Below are 23,476 nucleotides of genomic sequence, written 5' to 3' on the forward strand. Positions count from 1 at the left end.
TAAATCACCATGGAGAAATGCATTTTTCACATCAAACTGTTGAAGAGGCCAATTCAAGTGGGTAGCACACGAGAGGAGAGCTCGCACAGAATTCATCTTCGCTACCGGAGCAAACGTCTCCACATAGTCAATACCATAAATTTGAGTAAAACCTCTGGCAACAAGCCTTGCCTTGTATCTCTCAACTGTACCATCAGCCTTTTGCTTAATAGTGAACACCCACTTGCAGCCCACTGGTTTCTTCCCTCCTGGAAGTGACACTAGATCCCAGGTGCCATTCTTTTTCAAAGCTGTCATCTCTTCTACCATAGCTCCTTTCCACTTAGGTATCTTGAATGCATCCTACCAATTCTGTGGAATAAATAAAGAGGAAAGAGAAGAGACAAATGCATGGTACGAAGGAGACAAACGGTCATAGAAACAAACTGTGAAATAGGATGTTGAGTACAAGATCTAACACCTTTTCGAATAGCAATAGGAAGATTGTCAGGATCAATAGGAGGAGGTTCAATAAGAGAAGAATCATTACCAGAAGAGTCAGTTGAGGAATCTGGAACTGGATTGGGTGATTGTGATTGACAAGGTGGTAACGTACATGAAGACTTTCCATTTTTCCGTCTAGCATACCTCTGTAAGCCAGCTCCCTGCAGTCGTTGTCGTGCAGGTAGTTGTTCCTCAATGTCACCACCAATATCATGTGTTTCCCTTTCAACAAATACCGGTTCCTCTTCAGTGTTTTCCTTCTCCCCTTCACTATGATCATAGAAAAATTTATCCCGCTCATTATGATTATAAAAGGTAAACCTTCTGGGGGTAAGCTAGGTAAACATCGTAACACTTATAGCATTTTTGGGTAGGAGAGTACCCAACAAAAATACACTTATGGGCTTTATGTCCTAACTTGCCCTCAGAAGGTTTTAGGGCATGAACAAAACACACACAACCAAACACCCTAGGTGGAAGAGTCGTAACTTGACAACTGCTTGGCAGGCACTCAATGGGTGTTTTAAAATTAAGGACACTGGATGGCATACGGTTGATAAGATATGTAGCAGTTAAAATAGCTTTTCCCCATAAGTATTTGGGAACATTCATAGTGAACAAAAGAGATCAAGCGACCTCAGCAAGATGACGATTTTTACGCTCAGCGACTCCATTTTGTTGTGGAGTGTCAACGCAAGTCGTCTGAAAAATAATACCATTATCATCTAGATATGTCCGAAAAATCTTATCAATATACTCAGTCCCATTATCACTCCAAAGAATTTTAATATGTGTATCAAATTGAGTGCACACCATCTTATGAAAAGATTTGAAACAGGAAAATACTTCATTTTTTGACTGGAGTAAGTACACCCATGTGGCACGAGAATAACAATCAATAAAAATAACAAACCATCGATAGCCCTTTAAAGAAGTAATAGGAGAAAGACTCCAAACATCAGACTGGATAACCATAAATGGAGAATCACTTTGTTTATTAATAGGTACATAAAAAGAGCGTTTATGTTTTCCAAACTCACAGGCTTCACAAAAAAACTGATCCCTAGGACAATGTTTAACTAAAGTAGGAAAGAATTTCTCTAATATCCCAAAAGAGGGATGACCCAATCTACGGTGCCACCGATGTAACAAAGAAAGAGTGGAACTCATATCTGCCCGTAGAGCTTGTCCACATGATAAAGATGGATGAGGTGCATGCTCCAGATAATAGATACCACCATGTGCTTTACCACTGCTAATCACCTTCCCCGTTTTCAGTTCCTTAAAGATACAGTGAGTAGGAAAAAATGTCACAGAACAGTTTGCAAAATGGGTAAAACTACTAACTGAAAGAAGGTTAGTGGCAAAGTTTGGAATATGGAGGACTGAAGAGAGAGATATAGAGGGAGAATAGCGAACGGAACCTTTCCCTGAAATAGTAGAGAACGATCCATCGGCAATTCGAACCTTATCCTTACCAGAACAAGTGGAATAAGAATCAAAAACAGAGAAACAACCTGTCATATGATCTGAAGCACCAGAATCGATAATCCAAGGAATACCAGAGGAGGCAGTAAATGCACTAGCGGGAATACTTGAATGAGCAAAATAGGATGCAGTAGGAGCTATAGTAGAGGAAGAATCAGCCTGAGCCATAAGACGCCTGAAAGCTTGCATCTCCCCTTGAGAGAAACCGCCAACAGAATCAGAAGGTGACTGAACTCCTGTACTGAACCCAGAATCAGACAAGGTAGCAAACTCTGAAACATGTGCCTGAGCCTGAGAACGCCTGGGACCACAACCTCCACGTCCACTGCCTCGCCCACGAGAAGGACGACCATGTAACTTCCAACAGAAATCCTTGGTATGTCCAGTGTTGTGGCAATAATCACACTGGAGTGACATACGGTCTATGGTCCCACTGGTAGTACCAAACTGAGACTTTCCACTGCCAGACCCAAACTGTCCCTGCGGAATAGCAACCAATGCAGAACGATCAGAAGTAGGAGCTTGTAACATAGCACCCTTTCTGCTCTCCTCCTGTTGAGGCCTCTCCCAAAGATGGAAACGGAACACGACCCAACACCTGCACTCTAATTGGATCAAACTCCACATCAAGACCAGCAAGAAAGTCATACACATGCTCTTTCTCTATTCTTTTTAACCAAGCACCAGCATCAACGGAACAGACTGCTTGAAACCCCTGATAATAATCAAATTCTTGCCAGGCCCCACTGAGATCAGCAAAGTAAACAGCAACAGATCGATTGTGTTGATCCATAGTACGAAGTCGCTTTCGCAACTCAAAACACTGAGCATCATTGCCCTGCTGAGAATAAGTCTGTTTGGCAATAGTCCAAATCTGATATGGAATGTTAAGAAGCAAGAAAGGACTACGAATATCAGCCTTCATAGAATTAAACAACCAAATCATGGCTAAAGATCGACGAGACTTAAACGTCTTGAGTTCAACATCAGTAGTAGGCTCAGTAACTGGGCCTTCAATGAACTCAGACATCCCTTTAGCTTCAATGGCTATTGTAAAAGTACGAGACCAAAGTAAATAATTTGTGCCATCCAGTTTGATGGGACAAATATCCAGTGGAGAGTTATCCAGAGTCCCTACACGACTCAACTCATCCTTGCCACTAGCGGAAGCCTGTTTTTTCTCTTCTGACATCTTGAAAGCAGAACAATAATGTCAAATAAACAATGTTCCCAGCAACTTTAGAACTCCAAAAATAATAAATAAAGGTTCCAAAAACCCTAGAACCTCAAAAAAAAATCAACTGAATACCTTCGGATCTGACTGAAACAGTGTTGAAAAAGAAAAAAAAATAGATTTGATCGGTGAGAACAGATCTGATTGACGGCGACGGCAAGCCCCAACTGATCGAAGTACTGTTCACAAAAGCATTGTTCACACGAGTACTGTTCACGCGACCACTGTCCACGAAACACTGTGCTCCCGAAAGTACTGTTCACGCAGCGACGAGAAAAACGTCGTAGGTTGCCAGGTTCTATCGCTTTGATACCATGTTCAGTTTTAGGGTAATCATAATATGGAGAAAACCCATTAGGTTTAATTTCATTCAACGTAAAATATATCTATACAAGCTGTACAATAATTGCATTACGGTCCTAGATACTTAAACTAATTACATGATAAGACACATAATTACACTAGATACAAATAGATCCATCATCTAACAAGTATCTATACCTTCTTTTTTTTCTTACTCATGGAATATTATTGTGGTTGGCTGCTGTGGTGGAGGTGGTTGTTTGTTGGACATGTGACTTAGTGGATAGCAAACCATTCGCGTAGAAGGTATAATTTCTTGTGTTTGTCATGGATGGTGCAAGTGAGATGATCGGAACCTTCTCCCATTCGAAAGGAAAACAAAAAAGCTTTTTAAATCGCCAAATTTATTTTTTTCAATTTGCTATGGGTGAAAGTGGAAGGTTCTGGCTCTCCTCCTCCTCGCCAAGGGGGCAAGTGAGAATCTTGGTAAGTCAAGGTGCTCTTCCTTGAGCGTTTGATTTGTTGTACCTATTTTTTTTCTTACTGTCATGTAATATTGTCGTGGTTGGCAGGTATTGTAATGGTTGTTGCTGGTTGAATATGTGGCTTGACGGACAGCAAACCATATGCGTTGAAGGTCTACTATCTTATGCTCGTAATGGAGGGTGCAAGTGAGATGATCGGAACCTTTCACCCCTTCAAAAGCAAAAAAATGTGCTTTTTAAATTGCCAATTTTTTTTTTCAATTTGCTTCGGGTGCAAGTGGAAGGTGTTGGCTCTCTTCCTCTCCTCTCCAAGGGGGCTAGTGGGAATTTTGGCAACTTAAGATTCTCTTCCTTTCGCGTTTAATTTGCTATACCTATTTTTTATGCTTACTGTCGTGGAATATTGATGTGGTTGGCTACTGTGCTGGTGGTTGTTGTCGGGTTAACATGTGGCTTTGCGGATAACATTCTATTGGCGTTGGAGGTATCATGCTGTGCTTGTCATGAAAGGTGCAAGTGAGATAATCGAAACCTTGCCCCCCTCGAAAGAAAAAAAAAACGTGCTTTTTAAATCGCCAAATTTATTTTTTTTCAATTTGCTATGGGTGTAAGTTGAAGTTTCTCGCACTCCTCTTCCTCGCTAAGGGGGCTAGTGAAAATCTTGGTAACCCAATGTTCTCTTCCTTTAGCGTTTAATTTTCTGTACCTATTTTTTTTCATACTGTCATAAAATATTTAGTTGGTAGCTATGGTAGTGGTTTTTGCTGGTTGAACATGTGGCTTGGCGGTATGAAACTTTTGGCGTTTGAAGGTAAAATATCTTGTTCTTGTCATGGTGGGTGCAAGTGAGTTGATCGGAACCATCCCCCTTCGTAAGAAAAAAAAACAAGCTTTTTCAATTTCCAAATTTAATTTTTTTAGTTTGCTATGGGTGCAAGTGGAAGGTTTTATCTCTCCTACTCTTCGCCAAGGGGCCAAATCGGAATATTGGTAACCCAGGATTCTCTTCCTTGAGCGTTTAATTTGTTGTACCTGTTTTTTGGTTACTGTCATACAATATAATTTCTTTCTTGACTGCTATGGTGGTGGTGGTTATTGGTTGGACATGTGGCTTAGCGGATAACAAACCATTGGCGTACAAGGTATAATTTCTTATGTTTTTCCTTGAGGGTGCAAGTGAGATGATCGGAACCTTCCCCCATTCGGAAGAAAAAAAACATGCTTTTTAAATCGCCAAATTTATTTTTTTCAATTTGATATGGGTGCGATTGGAATGTCTTGGCTATCCTCCTCCTCTCCAAGGGGGCAAGTGGGAATCTTGGAACCTTAAGATTCTCATCCTTGAGCGTTTAATTTGCTATACCTATTTTTATTCTTACTGTATTGGAATATTGTTGTGGTTGGCTGCTGTGGTGGTGGTGGTTGTTGGGTTTACATGTGACTTGGCGGATAACAAACTATTGGCGTTGGAGGTATACCAACCCATGCTTGTCGTGGAGGGTGCAAGTTAGATGTTCGGAACCATCCCTCATTCGAAAGAAAAAAAAAACATGTTTTTCAAATCGCCAAATTTATTTTTTTTTCAATTTGCTATGGCTGTAAGTGGAAGGTTCTGGCTCTCCTCTCCCTTGCTAAGAGGGCAAGTGAGAATCTTGATAACCCAATGTTCTCTTCCTTGAGTGTTTAATTTTATGTACCAATTATTTTTCTTACTTGTCATAAAATATTGTTGTGGTTGGCAGCTGGGGTAGTGGTTTTTGCTGGTTGAACATGTGGCTTGGCGGATAGGAAATCATTGGTGTTTGAAGGTATAATATCTTGTTCTTGTCATGGAGGGTGCAAGTCAGATGATCGAAACCTTCCACCATTCGGAAGAAAAAAAAACAAGCTTTTTCAATTGCCAAATTTAATTTTTTTTAGTTTGCTATGGGTGCGAGTGGAAGGTTCTGACTCTACTCCTTCTAGCCAAGGGGACAAGTGGGAATCTTACTAATTCAAGATTCTCTTCCTTATGTGTTTAATTAGCTATACCTTTTTTTTTTTTTCTATCATAGAATATTTTTGTGGTTTGCAGCTGTGGTGGAGGTGGTTGTTCGTTGGACATGTGACTTAGCGGATAGCAAATCATTCGTGTGGAAGGTATAATTTATTGGGTTTGTCATGGAGGGTGCAAGTGAGATGATCAAAACCTTCCCCCATTCGGAAGAAAAAAAAATGCTTTTTAAATTGCCAAATTTTATATTTTTCAATTTGCTATGGGTGCAAGTGGAAGGTTCTGGCTCTCTTCTTTCTTGCCAAGGGGGCAAGTGGGCATCTTGGTATGCCAAGGTTCTCTTCCTTGAGCATTTAATTTGCCGTACCTATTTTTTTCTTACTGTCATATAATATTGTCGTGGTTGGTAGGTTTAGTAGTGGTTGTTGCTGGTTGAACCTGTGGCTTGACGGATAGCAAACCATAGACGTTGAAGGTACACTATCTTATGCTTGTCATGGAGGGTGCAAGTGAGATGATCGGAACCTTCACCTCTTCGAAAGTAAAAAAAAAAAAGGTTTTTAAATTGTGAAATTTATTTTTTTCAATTTGCTATGGGTGCAAATGGAAGGTTTTGTCTCTCCTCTTCGCTAAGGGGGCAAATAAGAATCTTGGTAAGTGACCGCGTCGTTCCATGTCAAAAATAAATTTATAAAAATCAAGAATTAACTACTACTCCATAGAATAATTGTTGAGACCGAGTTTCGTTCCAACGGGGACTGAATGGCTAAGTTACGACAAATTCGATTAGTTTGCAGATTAGTTCGGAAAGAAAAGAGTTGATTGATTTGGTTTATTTGGAATAACCTAATTAAATTAAAACAATGAATTAAAAAAGTTTGAAAACGATGGAGGAAAATATCTAGGGTTTGGAATCCACTCTGACCGCGTAACAACAATTTGCATAGGTTAGGTTTATTTATTTGAATCAAAAGGGATTATCGCTAGGGCTTGCAAATCCTAATGATAATCGCCAAGAAAATAATCGGGTTGTTAAAAGGCATATACTATTCCATAGCACGGACCGTCTCTTAGTAGCACGATCTGGCCACCTAACGGCACGATCCATCTTACGAGCATAGTCTATCTCAAAACTTCAACCACAATCAGTGAAAACCATTGCAAAACTAGGTATTTGAAATCTAGAATACAAATACTCAATCGATAGAAAGAATTAAAATCAATTCATTCAATTGAAACGAAAAGGATTCTGAGTTTTACAATCGATCCGAAAAACAAGCCAAAACCCATGCATAAAAGAGGTTACTTGGCGCGAAGTTTCATCTTCCCCCTAGACAAGGGGTTTAGCCGGCCATGGGAATGAGAACCGTAGAGGTATGGATTGATGAAGTCATGGTCGGAATGCTAGAAAATCCACCGATGTCGGTTGAGAGCTACCGCCTGATTTCATCCAAGAACTGCCGCCCCATGTCAGCAGCATCATATTTTATAGTGTAGGATTTTAAGTCATGAATTACATTAAGGCCCTTTGGACTTTGGGTAATAATAGATTAATCATGCAATTTTTAGACAATCTGCACTATGACCCCAAGTTTCTTTTAATCTTCTTTTTTTTTTTTTTTGACAAGTTTAATCTTCTTATTACTCAACCCAATTTGCACGTTTTCGCACCCATCAGTCTTTGAGGCCTGCGAACACCATAAAACACTAAAACGCATCAAGTAACAAGGTAAACAGATAAACAAGGCGTAAATTAGAGGGAGTAAATGGGTGCTTTTCAGCACCTATTAGTAACCCAAGATTCTCTTCTTTGAGCGTTTAATTTGTTGTACCTATATTTTTTTTCCTGTCATAGAATGTAGTGTCTTGCTTGGCTGCTGTTGTGGTGGTGGTTATTGGTTGGACATGTGGCTTAGCGGATAACAAACCATTGGCAGAGAAGGTATAATCTCTTATGTTCGTCATGGAGGGTGCAAGTGAGATGATCGGAACCTTCCTTCATTCAGAAGAAAAAAAACATGTTTTTTAAATAGCGAAATTTCTTCTTTTTCAATTTGATATGGGTGTAAGTAGAATGTTCTGGCTCTTCTCCTCCTCGCTAAGAGGGCAAGTGAGAATCTTGGTAACCCAATGTTCTCTTCCTTGAGCGTTTAATTTGCTGTTCCTTTTTTTTTTTTCTTACTTTCATAAAATATTGTTGTGGTTGGCAGCTGTGGTAGTGGTTTTTGTTGGTTTAACATGTAGCTTGGTGGATAGCAAACCATTGGCGTTTGAAGGTATAATATCTTGTTCTTGTCATGGAGGTTGCAAGTGAGATGATTGAAACCTTGCCCCCTTCGAAAGAAAGAAAAATGCTTTTTAAATCACTAAATTTATTTTTTTTAATTTTCTCTGGGTGTAAATGGATGGTTCTGAATCTCTTCCTTCTCGCCAAGGGGGCAAGTGGGAATCTTGGTATGCCAAGGTTCTCTTCCTTCAGCGTTTAATTTGTTGTACCTTTTTTTTTCTTACTATCATAAAAAATTGTTGTGGTTGGTAGATGTGGTAGTAGTTTTGCTATTTGAACATGTGGCTTTGTGGATAGCAAACGATTGGCGTTTGAAGGTATAATATCTTTTTCTTGTCATGGAGGGTGCAAGTGAGATGATCGAAACCTTTCCCCCTTCGGACGAAAAAAAAATACATTTTAAATCGCTAAATTTTTATTTACAATTTTCTATGGGTGTAATTGGAAGGTTCTGGCTCTCCTCTTTCTCGCCAAGGGGGCAAGTGGACATCTTGGTATGTTGAGGTTCTCTTCCTTGAGCGTTTAATTTTCTGTACCTATTTTTTTCTTATTGTCATGTAATATTGTCGTGGTTGGCAGGTTTGATAGTGGTTGTTGATTGTTTTACATGTGGCTTGACGGATAGCAAACCATTGGCGTTTAAGGTATACTATCTTGTGCTTGTCATGGAGGGTGCAAGTGAGATGATCGAAACCTTCACCTCTTCGAAAGAAAAAAAAAACATGCTTTTTAAATCGCCAAATTTATTTATTTTCAATTTGCTATGGGTGTAAGTGGAAGGTTCTGGCTCTACACCTCCTCGCTAGGGGGGCAAGTGTGGATCTTGTTATTCCAAGGTTCTCTTCCTTGAACGTTTAATTTTCTGTACCTATTTTTTTCTTACTGTCATAAAATATTGCTGTGGTTGGCAGCTGTGGTAGTGGTTTTTGTTTGTTGAACATGTGGCTTGGTGGATAGCAAACCATTGGTGTTTGAAGGTATAATATCTTGTTCTTGTTATGGAGGTTGCAAGTGAGATGATCGGAACCTTCCCCCCTTCGGAAGAAAAAAAAACACAAGCTTTTTCAATTGCCAAATTTATTTTTTTTAGTTTGCTAATGGTGCAAGTGGAAGGTTCTGGCTCTCCTCCTCCTCGCCAAGGGGGCAAGTGGGAATCTTTGGAATTCAAGGTTCACTTCTGGGTGCTTTTAATTAGCTATACCTATTTTTTTTCATACTGTCTTAGAATATTGGTGTGGTTGGTTGCTGTGGTGGAAGTGGTTGTTCATTGGACATGTGACTTAGCAGATAGCAAACCATTTGCGTGGAAGGTATAATTTCTTGTGTTTGTCATGGAGGGTGCAAGTGAGATGATCGAAACCTTCCCCCCATCGAAAGAAAAAAAAAACATGCTTTTTAAATCGCCAAATTCATTTTTTTCAATTTTCTATGGGTGCAAGTGGAAGTTTCTGGCTCACCTCCTCCTCGCCAAGTGGGCAAGTGAGAATCTGGTTAGCCAAGGTTCTCTTCCTTGAGCGTTTAATTTGTTGGAACTATTTTTTTCTTACTCTCATGTAATATTTACGTGGTTGGCAGGTTTGGTAGTGGTTGTTGCTGGTTGAACAAGTGGTTTGGCTAATAGCAAACCTTTGGCGTTGATGGTATACTATCTTATGCTCGTCATGGATGGTGCAAGTGAGATGATCGGAACCTTTGACCCCTTCAAAAGGAAAAATACATGCTTTTTAAATTGCCTTTTTTTTTTAATTTGCTATTGGTGCAAGTCCTCCTCGCCAAGGGGGCAAATGGGAATCTTGGTAACCCAAGATTCTCTTCCGTGAGCGTTTAATTTGTTGTTCCTATTTTTTTGTAACTATCATAGAATATAGTGTCTTGCTTGCCTGTTGTGGTGGTGGTGGTTGTTGGTTGGACATGTGGCTGAGCGGATAACAAATCATTGGCGTAGAAGGTATAATTTCTTATGTTTGTTATGAAGGGTGCAAGTGAGATGATCAGAACCTTCTCCCCTTTGGCAGAAAAAAAAAACATGCTTTTTAAATCGCCAAATTTATTTTTTCAATTTGCTATGAGTGCAAGTGGAAGGTTCTGGCTCTCCTCCTCCTTGCCAAGGGGCCAAGTGGGAATCTTGGTAACTTAAGATTCTTGTCCTTGAGCGTTTAATTTGTTGTACGTATGTTTTTTATTCTTACTGACATGAAATATTGTTGTGGTTGTTTGCTATGGTGGTGGTTGTTGTTGGGTTGACATGTGGCTTGGCGGATAACAAACTATTGGGGTTGGAGGTTTACCATTCTGTGCTTTTCATGGAGGGTGCAAGTGAGATGATCGAACCTTCCTCCCTTCGAAAGAAAAAAACATGTTTTTGAAATCGCCAAATTTATTTTTTTCAATTTGCTATGGGTGTAAGTGGAAGGTTCTGGCTCTCCTTCTCCTCGCCAAGGGGGCAAGTGGGAATCTTGGTAACCCAAGGTTCTCTTCCTTGAGCGCTTAACTTGCTGTACTTGTTTTTTTCCCTTAATGTCAGAAAATATTGTTGTGGTTTGCTGCTGTGGTGGTGGTTGTTGGTTGGACTTGTGGCCTGGTGGATAGCGAACCATAGCAAACCACTGGCGTAGGAGGTATATATTTTCTGGTTCTTGTCATGGAGGGTGTAAGTGAGATGATCGGAACCTTCCCGGCCCCCTTCGGAAGAAAAAAAATATTTTTTTTTAAATCACCAAAATTATTTTTTTTCAATTTGCTAGGGGTGCAATTGGAAGGTTCTGGCTCTCCTCTACGCCTAGGGGGCAAGTGAGAATCTTGGTAACCCTATGTTCTCTTCCTCTAGCGTTCAATTTGTTGTACCTATTTTTTTCTTACTATTATGGAATATTGTTATGGTTGGCTAATGTGGTGGTGGTTATTGTTGGTTGGACATGTGGCTTGATGGATGGCAAAACCATTGGCGTATAAGGTATACTTTCTTGTGGTTGTAATGGAGGGTGCGAGTGAGATGATTGAAACCTTTCAACCTTCAAAAGAAAAAAAAAACATGCTTTTAAATTGCTAAATTTATTTTTTTCAATTTGCTATAAGTGCTAGTGGATTGTTCTGGCTCTCCTCTTCCTCGCCAAGAGGGCAAGTTGGAATCTTGGTAACCCAAGTTTCTCTTTCTTGAGCGTTTTAACTTGCTATACCTGTTTTTTTCTTACTGTCATGGAATAATGTTGTGGTTTGCTGGTTTGGTAGTGGTTGTTGGTTAGACATGTGGCTTAGCGGATAGCAAACCATTTGCATAGGAGGTATACTTTCTTGTGCTTGTTATGGAGGGTGCATGTAAGATTATCCGAACCTTCCCCTTCGAAAGAAAAAAAACGTGCTTTTTAAATCGCCAAATTTATTTTTTTCCAATTTGCTATGGGTGCAAGTGGATGGTTTTGGCTCTCCTCCTTCTCGCCAAGAGGGCAAACGAGAATCTTGGTAACCTAAGGTTCTCTTCCTTTGGCGTTTAATTTGTTGTACCAATTTTTTCTCTTATTGTCATGGAATATTGTTGTGGTTGGCTGCTGTGGTGGTAATTTTTGTTGGTTGGACATGTGGGTTGGTGGATAGCAAAACCATAGGCGTAGGAGGTATTCTTTCTTGTGTTTGTCATGGAGGGTGCAAGTGAGATGATCGGAACCTTCCCCCTTCGAAAAGAAAAAAAATGCATTTTAAATCGCAAAATTTATTTTTTTTGAATTTGCTATGGGTGCAACTGGAATGTTCTTGCTCTCCTCCTCGCCAAGGGAGCAAATGGGAATCTTGGTAATCCAAGATTCTCTTGCTTGAGCTTTTAATTTGTTGTACCTTTCTTTTTTTTCTTATTGCGCGGAATATTGTCATGGTTGGCTGCTGTCATTCAAGGAAGATGAAAAGCTTTCGAGCACCATCTGCTCTTTGAGGGAAAACACACACCTTTGCGCTAGGGTGTCAACACAGGCGGTGAACTTTGCAGACCTTTCAGTTACCAATTCATCAAAAGGAGTTCTCAGAAAATCGAAGGACTTATTGACTTCCTTCTGTGTGTTTCATCACTGAATTGGAGGAAGAAGAAATGAGTGCTTGATTCCGGAGTGTCGGTTAAGGATTGGAAAGACTGAGAAGTAATCTAATTTCATCCATCAACTGGGCAAGCTCTTCGCTAGAAGATATAGTGTGTGTGGCTATCAGGATCAGTAAGAGCTGCTTCTATTCCATTTACGGATCAAGGTGATGCCTCAAAGGTAGCACCTGCAGTAGTATCTGGAGGAAGGGGTTGAACTTCAGTAGTAACTGCCCTTAAGTTGGGATTAGCCTGATTTTCAGTAGGACTTGAGGCCACGTCTTCTGCATCTGGGGACGTCTCTTGAGTTAGAACAACTCGGTCTTTTCTCACAATCACAGGGACTTGTGTGGGGTCATCACTTCGTTTCCCTTCACATGGAAGTCTTTGGTCCATGGCAGAAATGCTTTCCTGAATAGGCATAGTGTCTACCAAGTCAATATTGACTTCAGAAGTGATTGGGACGTCGCTTGTGCCCTCGTTTTCTATCCTCAAATTTCTCATAAAAACTAACTTTGTTTGATACGTTTATCATATACGATAAATTTACCATAAATGCAAACAAAATATAATAAATTTATCATATAAACAACAACAAATGTCTCTTATGATAAATTTATCATATTTGAAAGGGGAAATTATAGTTACCCCCCTCGAACTACCCCTCGCATACACTTACCCCCCTTTAACTTTTATTTTTGGCACTTAACCCCCTCAAACTAACTGAAATTCAAACGGTCATAACTTCAAACGGTCATAACTTCTTCGTCCAAAATCGAAAATTATGCAAATTATATATCGATTTCGAGGTCTTGAAGTCAGCTTTCTAATGACACTAAAATCACATCACAATTCAAAGCACACAGAAAGTTACGATCAAAACGGTCTTTCTGTCTACCAGCCCTTACTCTTTTGATCATAACTTTCTGTGTGCTTTGAATCGTGATGTGATTTTAGTGTCATTAGAAAGCTGACTTCAAGACCTCGAAATCGATATATAATTTGCATAATTTTCGATTTTGGACGAAGAAGTTATGACCGTTTGAAGTTATGACCGTTTGAATTTCAGTTAGTTTGAGGGGGTTAAGTGCCAAAAATAAAAGTTAAAGGGGGGTAAGTGTATGCGAGGGTTAGTTCGAGGGGGGTAACTATAATTTCCCCTATTTGAAAATTGGTAAGTGAGATAATAAATGTGGCATAATAAATGAGATGGAATAAATGGGAGGTTGGTTTAAGGATTATTCGAAAATGAGGGTGACAACTAATTAAGTATTCATACTCCTAACAATTAGGATGAACGAAAAGTATTGTTAGAGTTTAGGACCAATGATTAAGTTTTCTATTAAATTATTCTCTTATCTTTAAGGATTGGGTTGGGTCAACCAGACATCAATGCTCATCTCAATAGATCATATTTATTTTGAGAAAAATTGATGGACGGAAATTTGAAGGGTCTATTGTAATTATTATAACCGCCAATTTAATGTAGACAGATATGATTTAAGTAAACAATTATCAATATTTGATTAATCTAATTTTAGCATTAGTGATTTAAATAGAGATCTGAGAAATAAAAACCTTGAATGATTAAAAGAAATGGAATATTATTGACTCCCATTTCATTTCACATTTGAGAATCGTAACTCTAAACGAGCCCCCAAAACTCAGATTGCAAGTATTTTATTTGAGCTGCAAACGGATTGAGTTGTTTGTGCATAGTTTGAGGCTTAGCTCGATTCAATTTGTTTATAGACGAGTCAAACTTGAACATAATCTTTGGCTTGTTTATAGAGGCTCCTTCTGTACTCAAACTGAGTTCAAGTTCTCGAAATACTAAACGAGCTCAAGTTCAAATGTTTGCTCAAGCCTCAATTAAACGAGTCGATTTCACACACGCTAAAGCTTGACTTCTATGCACCTCTAACTTTTGCTCCCCTTCTCAATTATGGCTCTGCCCTTGTGCTCTCAAACCTCGTACTCTCAAATTTTAGTCATTTGGAAGGATTTTTAGACATGTTTTTGCGCTCATGCTTCCACACCTAACCACCAAAATCGGGTGGTGGCGGTGCAGTACAAGTTTTTTTTTTGGAACATGTTAGAAATGCATTAATAATAAGGAGGGAGTACAACGTGCTGTCGTCGTTGTTGGGAAATTGAATGGATTGGGGGTCCTTTACTTCCCCATATTCATGCTGGGTGTTACCTCTATTCATTGTGGGGGTTATTCCTCTATTCATTGTGGGGGTTTTTCTCCATTCATTCTGCCATTTGCTCCACGAATTGAAGGCCAGGCAGCATTACAAGGGTCAAGTTCTGCCTATATAAGGAGCATTTCACAGCATAGTTCTACACCAATTCACACAAGAGTCTACTAGCATTCTGATATAGTGTGAGAGAGAGACAAACGCTGAGTTAGTTCGCCAAGACGTTCTTCGGTGGTGTTCCGACATTCGTGGTTCGAGCCGGATCAACCTTAGGAGACAGACGCCGAGTAACCTCAACACCCTCCGGTAGGCGGTGAATCTGTTTTAAGGATACCGTGTGAAACACGGGTTTCGGCTCACAACTGTATTACATATCCGGTTTGCAATTTCTGTATCTATTTTCCATTCCGTTGTAATTCCGTTTCTGTAATTGTAACAGAATTCGTATTCTTGATTCCCGATTGTAAACATTTTCTGTAACAGTTGTTACAATATAGATGACATGCCAACGACAAGCGAAGACCAAAACTAGGCTTAAGGAGCAGAACACAACATACTGGTCCGCAAAACACAAAATACATAACACCTATGCTATCGCCAGAAGATAACAATCCATTATGAGACCTAGGAACGCCGCCAACAAGCTAAAGCCAACAACAAGAAGATCCTGAAGAACAAAACATAGTGTGGAGGATGTGTGATATGTGTGTGAGGCCCAAAACTATAACCTAACAAAAACATTACAAATTACATGAAAACGAATACAGGAAAACCACCACCTCAAATCTACTAACCCCAATTCACATAAAGCTACAGATAGAAACTTATTACCAAGCCTAAACTCATGCGACACTGGAGAACCACAACCGAGGTTAGCGAGAGCCACCAACAATGAGCAAAGCAAGCCACCCCATCCCTTCAACCGAAGACAACCAAACCCCTGACTGGATCGCGCCCATTTCAAACGGCGACCGACACAGATCAATTGGCCTTTAAACAGAACAATCTCCGTGTGAAACACCTGTTTCTCAAGGAACTCAACTCAAAGCATACCGACAATAAACAATAGCCACGCACGGGATGGGCCGAAACGGAGCCAACAGGGAAGGGGAAGACAAAAAAGGGGACCATTCGGCAGAAAAGAAATAGGAGAAGACCGATCGGCGGGGGAGGGGGAAATCGAAAAAGGGGGGACCGATCAGGTTTTAGTAAAAGACCAGCCAATCAGAAATGGGAAGGGCTATCAGAAGAGGGGGTCTAATCGGCTAGGTGTTTTGAGAAGAAGTGTGCATGGCTAGAACGACGGTCGTCACGGATTAGACACCGGAACAGCAGGATAACGGAGGCAGAGAGGTAGGAAGGCGGCGGAGGCGGCTGAAAGACAAGGCGGCGACAGACCCGGATACGCTCAGAGCGGCGGAGCGAACCACGGAGGGGACTAAAGGGTTTCTTATTCAAGGTGTATAGGGGTGAAGTTTCAGGCGGTGGGGTGTGGGTGTGGCGGGGGAGGAGGAAGCAGCCTCCCCCCGCCGTGAGGGGGTTACTTAGGAAAGCTAAAAACTTTTACAGCCCCTTTGGATGGAATAATTTCAAGAGAAAAGAAAAGAAAGGGTTTGGGTTTCTAGTCAAATTACTCATGGACGTCGCTATTCGTAGCCCTTTATTTTTTTCATAGCCCGTTAAAAATTTTTAATTATACTCGACAGTTAGTTATCGAAATTTAGATATATTTTCAGCATCCAATTATCGAAATATAATATTTTTTTCAACAGTTATTTACCAAAAATGTATGTTCGGCATTTGTTTACCGAAAGTTGAATATATTTTCGACATGTAGTTACTAAAATATAATCTTGTTTTCAACAGCTATTTACCGAAATGTTATTTATGATTTTCAACAATCATTTACCGAAATGTAGTGGGCTATGAGAGAAAATAAAAGGCTGCGAATAGCAGCGCCCTTACTCATTTGGATGGACTATTTTAATGAGAAATTAAGAAAAAAGTATAAAATAAAATGTTTTAATTGGCTCTTCCTCTTTCTTACTCAATCTCACCATAAATGGTGAGATTTTGTGAGAAGATATTCCCCTTTCATATGTCACTATTTCTCAGCATCCAAAGTGGCTATTAGAGGGAGAAAGTCTCGAAAGAGTCGTCTTTCTACATTTTGTGTTCAATAACAGTTAGTACAAGTTTTAGCCTAAATTTTAAGAGGCACTATACGTTAAACAATGTAAAATATAGTTATCAAACATATTTAATTATTTATTATTTAATTATTTAGTTTTAAGTATTGAATTTAGATTATCAAACAATCATTTAGTCTCATGATTCTTAAAAAATGCTAACGCTTTTGTTCTCAATTTTCACATTGCGATGCCGATTGCGCTCTTAATCTTAGATCTCGTGGATTTTAGTAATTTGATATGCGATTCAGAGACGCTTTCATACTCACACTCACGCTCCTGCTTCCGCTCACGTGTACGCACGCGAATTATGTGACTTCAGGGGCTAAGAATGATAAAACCCTTGGGCTAGCAAGGGTGATAAATGAGCTTACAGGCCTTACACCGTTACTCTGGCCCACTGATTCTCGGAACGCCCGTTCAAATGTTGTCCGTAGTCATAATTAATGCCGTGGGTTTTCTTTTCAGCAAAATGTTTAGGGTTTTGTTAGTGTTTTTTTTTTCCTTTCAAAAAAATAAAAAAGATAATTACGAGATACTCTTATTGTTAGTTTTTTTTTTTCTTTCAAAAAAAAAAAAAAGGTAATTACGAGGTACTCTTATTACCTAGTGGTTATTGAACGAAGTCAAGGTTAGTTCAATCCAATTAAAATCACACTAGTTCGAACTTCAAGTCTTCAACATCTGTTTGTAAAGATGAAAACGACTGGAATGAAATGCTCAAAGAATTGCCCGTTCCTGAGCAACTATGGTCCCCAATTCTCTAACGGAGAAGTTTATACATCAACCACTAACTAAAAAAAGTTGGTCAATCATCAAAATGGTAGGACAATGCAAGATGTTTGTACTAAATTGTAAGATGAAGATTGCCCATAAAAATAAAAATAAAAAAAATAAAAATAACGAGTGGTATAATGAAGACCAATTACATGCCATGTCAAATTGTTGATCGAACATCAAAGCTCGCCAAATCTTGAGCCCAAGTGGTGGTAAGTCACTTGGATAACACAGACACTATCGTGGAACGAGTTTAAAAAACAAAAATAATATGCATATATCCTTTCGGCCGCACTCCAATTCATTTGATAGTGATTTTTAAGGGGCCCATTTTATAACTACACTCCTCTTTTTCCTTTCCCCCTTGAAGTTACCACAATCTTTACTTTTTGAAGATGAGTTGCTTGTCTTCTTCCATAGGATGTAAGAGTTTGGACCCAAACAATTTATGCACAGACAGGATACAATTCTTGGAGTTGAATAACAAGGTTGCTAAACTATCCTTCTAAAACATGATTGATTACCTTTCCGTACTAACATAAGCATAATATGCCACTCATAACCTTAATTTGCGAATACTAAGTTATCACTCACTGTCTGCTTTGTCCAAGACAACATAAGCAATTCGAACAACATAGCAACAAACTTGCCAGCTCCCCAAAATATCCCAATGCAGCTTGCCCAACTAGCCTTGGTGTTTGTTTGGAACCAAAGGAGAGAAAATAAAAATTTTACCTCTTTCTTCTTTGGTTTGAGAGGAAAAAGAGAAGAAAATAACCAAACTAAAGCTTATGAACAGTAAATTTCCTCTTTAAAAAAAAAAACACAGTAAATTTCCTCAAACTTTCCTTCTCTTTTCCTTGCTTTTTCATAATTTCCAAACAGGGCCTTAGGCTCTGCCAAGGGGCAATGAGGTTCCCATATGTGAATGAATTCCCCAGAGTAACAAAAGAATCATCAATGCATATCCTTGCAATAAAAACCCTTTTAGTTTCTTCAAATGTTTCCCTTCTCTCCATGAACCATTCCACAACTCCATCATCCAATACACAACCTATAATATCCCATCAGTCGACTAAATCTACAGAAAATGATGAACAAGACAGCAAAAATAAGTCATAGCGAATGAGTTACCTACTTCTGAGGCTCCAATGAAACAAAGGCCAAATAAGTTGAAATTTTCCAACAATGATCGAAACAAAATGGTAGCACAAGAAAACATAAGATTGAAAGGCAGTAAAAGTACCTAAGCCATCAACATCTCAAATAAATGTCACTTTACCAACCAGAAAACTTGGACTAAATTGAGCAACGTAGATTTGCCTCTGTAGCTGAAAACCAAACTAACCCCAAAAATGTCAGGGAGTAGTAGCTGGGAAAAAAAACCCAAGAAGAAGGTAGCAATAATTAATAGGATGCAAAAAGCAGCCATGATTCTGACTCAACTAGAAGTCAGTGATCCAAAGGTATGCTCCCAAATGGGATATTATATACAAGTATTATCCTCTCATCCAGCCCCCTACAGGAAATTTCCACTCCCAGAATATCCCTCACTACAACACTTCTTCAGAACAATGAGTAACAAAAAGTAGTAGGCAGACTACAACAATTAGAAGCAAAGAAGTTCCTATTCTTTGCAAACAGAGTCATTAACCCGCACATTGTATCCCTCCCTTTTAGGAGGAAAATACTACCAAATAGCATCATCAATAACAGGAATCTGAACAGAATAGTACCCAGAATAAAATGATCTTCCACCTTGTATTACAATTTATACAAGATAATGTACCATTACCATTAATTCCAAGTTCGAATAGGGTCAAGAAGACGACCATGACAACCACACAAACTGAAGTAGTCTTACCTCCACTGAAGCAACACATAATGTAAGCATTGCAAGTTTCAAAACAAACAAATCTAAAACGAAGTTGTCGCAGGTACTGGTACTTGAATTCTCCATAGAGAGCAAATCAAACATTTTAATGTTGCCACTTAAGCCCTCAATCTGTCAAACCAAAACATTGTCCAAACTGTTGTATACAGATTGTTAACAAGAAATATAACCTTCAGCTAGCTAGTTTATACACAGGGGGGTGCTACGGGGTGCCCGGGGCCCTGTACAACTCCAAATGCTCCCACTAATTACACTAGTTTTTTAGGTTAATGTGGAAAAGTTCTATAGGATTGCCTCTGCAAGTCTCTCTCGAGGAAAAAAGTTAATAAAGTTTCTATATATGTGTGAAAAAACCTCCTAAAATTTCAAGTTATCTACCGTTTTTTTGGTCATAGGTACAATATTGAATAGCGGTTACGTATAAACACACGATTTCGTCTCATTCTCAGTACTAGATAGTTGCAAATATATTTGGATTCTATGTCTTTCTTACTATGTAGAAATACATATGAATTGGCCCTTGCCCAGTCCAAATCTTGCGTCCGCCATTCTCTGTCTTTGTTACTACGTAGAAATACATATGATTCGGCCCTTGCCAAGTCCAAATCTTGCGTCCGCCACTGTTTATACAACTTACCCCGAGCGATCAAAACTACATGGAGCAACAAGATAGGACCAGCACATTCTGATAAACCCTGAACAAGAGTAACACAAGAAAACGTAACTGCTTAACCAATAACTTTAAACTAAACAAGCTAATATTTACATTAAGCAGAAGGTAACGGCGCACTCAATATTGAGACAAAACAGATGGGCTTCTTATTCACACCATAGTCACCCAAAAACAATCCACTTAAATACAAGAGAACACATTATTTCCACGCTCACAACTTAATGAAATGCCTAGGATGAATACCAAATAGAAGTTCAAGACAGAGTTCTTACGGAGAATAACCTGAGCATTTTGCTTTCACACAGCAACCTTTCGAGAGCATTTGACAACCTTGGACAGCGAAAGCAGAGGAGAGATCAATAAACAACCAGCCACAGTAGCAAACCCTGGGCGGAAAATGAACACATTCAAAAACCACCAAAATCACCCATAATCTTCTCTGCCAGTTACCCAATACTAGCAGCAAAGAAGCCCATTAACCAGAGAAAACTTGAATCTCGCTAGATGAACTTTTGTGTAGAGCTTTGCATTATCACCACCCCAAAAGAACACCTAAGCAAACCAATTACAAAGCTTGCACACCGAATAGCAGAGAAGATTAAGTTGGATACTCTGAACAATTCCTCTTCAAACCCAATTCACAAGCATCATATCCAACTTGCCACAATCTCAATCGAAAGGAAACCACCGCGGTTTCTGCCACTGTAAGCACGAGCAAATGTCCATTAAAATCTAGTTTCGCAAACAACCCACCACCTTAATCGCTTAGAACCGAAAGCGAACAGGAACTTCCCCCAACTTCCCAATCACAAATACTCCGACAGCATTTTCTCCTCCTTCTCCATCAAGACCCACACCCTTAACAAATGAAACCTAAAACCCCCATTGAGGGAATATGCAATGAAACAAAGTGGTAAAACCCTAATCTACTATAGAGGTCATGAAACCCCAAAGCACTCACTGAAACCTAAAACCCTAACCCTAGATTACTACCCATTTCTCATCTTCACACACAACATAAAACCAACATACATATAAATATAATTATATATACCGACAACAAATCGAAATACACACTCCAATTCCATCAAATTCTCAGCGCGAATCGTCTTCTCTCCGGCCGGACGACTGCGGCGGCGCACCGGACAAGGAAGCGAGCAAATTGAGGTGTCCCTGAGCTATCGGGAGGTAATTCCCAACCCTAGCCGCCGACGCCTCCCCCATGGGTTGCTGCTGAAAGAATCTCCCGGAAAACGAAGCCTGCTGCGCCGCCATGGACGGGGTCGGGACCACCATATCCGGCGGGGCCGCCGCCGCGAAGCTCCAGACCTGGCCGAAGTCGGGTCGCGCGGGTATAGCCCAGAATCCACCGCCAGCTGCCGCGGCGGCGGAGACAGTGTCGACGGTGTCTTTATTGACGGCGTCGTGGTCGTGGTCGTCGGAGCGGAGTCGTTTGCCGAGAAGGAAGGGCATTTGTGAGGAGGGTTTGTGGTCGAGGGAGGCGGAGATGGAGGAGGAGGAGTTGTTGCGGAGAGAGACGGAGACGGTGGAGAAGGAGGCGGGAGTGGTGCCGGTGCCGGTGGCGGCGATGATGGAGGGCTCGGCCTGGCGGAGGAGCCACTCGATGGTCTGGCCGTCGGACTTGTGGCCCAGCTCGCGGGTCAGCTGGAAGACGCGGGCGGCGCAGATGATCGGCATGCGGATGCGCCGGCCCCGTCCGTCGACCTTGCTGTGGCGGTCCTTCGCCGGGGGCTTCTTCACTGTTAGGGCTCCGTTGTTGTTGTTGTTCCGTTGCTGCTGCTGGTTCTCAATTATTGCGCCGTTAGTGACGCCGTTAGTTGCTGCTGCTGCGGCTGCTCCTCCATCTGATGTTGACATATGTGTTCACTCAAGCAAGTATATATCTAGAGATAAAGATAGAGATAGATTATTGGACGGAGAATCTGAATCAAGTGATTATTGTAGTGTGATGATGGAGTAAGTCTCCGTTCCGCTTTCTCCCAAGTTGTAAGAGAGTAGTATCAGGGGATGAGCTTTGGTGTGCGATAGGGAGGGGTGGATGGATTAGAGGAGAGAGAGAGAGAGAGAGAGAGAGAGAGAGAGAGGAGGGAGGAAGGAGGGAAACAGAGCTCTCTAATCATTGAGCGGCAGGAGCTGGTGGAGACAGAAGGAGGGGCACATGGGTGGTGGAGCCCACTTTCTACTTACAACACACCACCGCACAGCTCACGCACACCCCTCTTTTTCCACACTCTCTCTCTCTCCCCGTACGTTGTAAACAAACTGCTAGTAGTAGTAAAAACAATTGTCTTTCTTGGTCTATATTTGGGAAAAGGATATTGAAAATAGATGCCCAGATAATTATGGAAATAACAGTATCTCCCCTCTGAATTGAATCAAGATCCTTGCATGATGATCTCTCGTGTGATGCATAATGGGACTCTTTGATTCTATTTCGCGGTTTGAATCGTTTACTTGTACGCTTTCATGTATTTTATCGATAAAGAATTGACCACCATGTCAAATTTTTTTGGAAGAAAAACAAACGGTCAAATTTATTTTTCAATTAAAATTTGAAATTTGTTTGTGATAAAATATGTTTCGTTACTAATCTCCTATTGATTCATCTTTTTGGCATGAACTCTAAACAAATCGAGACCCAAAAATCGAAAGTGTCATATTGACAAATAGAATCATTTTGACTCCTATTTTACATCACATAGAGGATCACATGAGGGTGTCTCACTTATAGGAACATTTCTCAAATGGTTAGATAATTCAAACTTTCTTTAAAGATGATCAAAGTCATGTCAAAATGCAATAATAAAGTGTCTATATTAAGGTAATTATTAAAGTTTATCTAAGGTTAAGTTTCACAATTCGCTCCAAATTAATTACAACAAATGATTGTCAAAAGTCAAAAAAATCATATATAAGAGAAGCAAGGTCCGCAGAAGGTTGGGAAGTAGTACGCCTGGTTCACATGTCACTAATAAGTTAAGAAATTCAATGCTAAGTGTTAAATAACTATCCAAATGTCAAGCTAATAGAGGCTTAAGGAGTTAAATTATGAAAGAGTTTTCATTCGTATTTGGACTTTCTAAACAAAAAAAATTCAACATTCTATAGAATTATTAAGAGAATATTTTTCATTTGCAAACTAAAATATATGATAGATCCATGTAAATCATTAAAATATTTTCCAAAGACGAAAGTTGAACTCATACGTAATTCAACTGTTTTATGGATGATTAATTTACAATAAAAACTAGGGTTACTCTTCTGAGCCGCTCCCCCAACCACTCATGTTGAGTTTGCATGCCAACTTAGCCCATTTTGAAAGAAAAAGAAGCTAAAATCAAAATATGTTCAATTAGTTCTAGACGGAGAGAGAGAGAGGGGA

The 23,476-nt window shown here is 39.9% G+C and overlaps 1 protein-coding gene across 1 annotated transcript; it reads right to left on the minus strand.

Annotated features, from left to right (window-relative positions):
* Positions 1-20,190: 20,190 nt before the first annotated feature.
* Positions 20,191-22,345, minus strand: LOC131300579 (transcription factor TCP7-like). The gene has a single exon (XM_058326488.1). The coding sequence runs from the start codon at positions 21,949-21,951 to the stop codon at positions 21,169-21,171; it is 783 nt and encodes a 260-aa protein (XP_058182471.1). The 5' UTR covers positions 21,952-22,345; the 3' UTR covers positions 20,191-21,168.
* Positions 22,346-23,476: the final 1,131 nt, after the last annotated feature.

Source organism: Rhododendron vialii, chromosome 9a (assembly GCF_030253575.1).
Source record: "Rhododendron vialii isolate Sample 1 chromosome 9a, ASM3025357v1".
Taxonomy (NCBI): domain Eukaryota; kingdom Viridiplantae; phylum Streptophyta; class Magnoliopsida; order Ericales; family Ericaceae; genus Rhododendron; species Rhododendron vialii.

Bases quoted from the DNA above. Each gene is read 5' to 3' on its own strand.
- LOC131300579 (XM_058326488.1), bottom strand. From the start codon at position 21,951: ATGTCAACATCAGATGGAGGAGCAGCCGCAGCAGCAGCAACTAACGGC.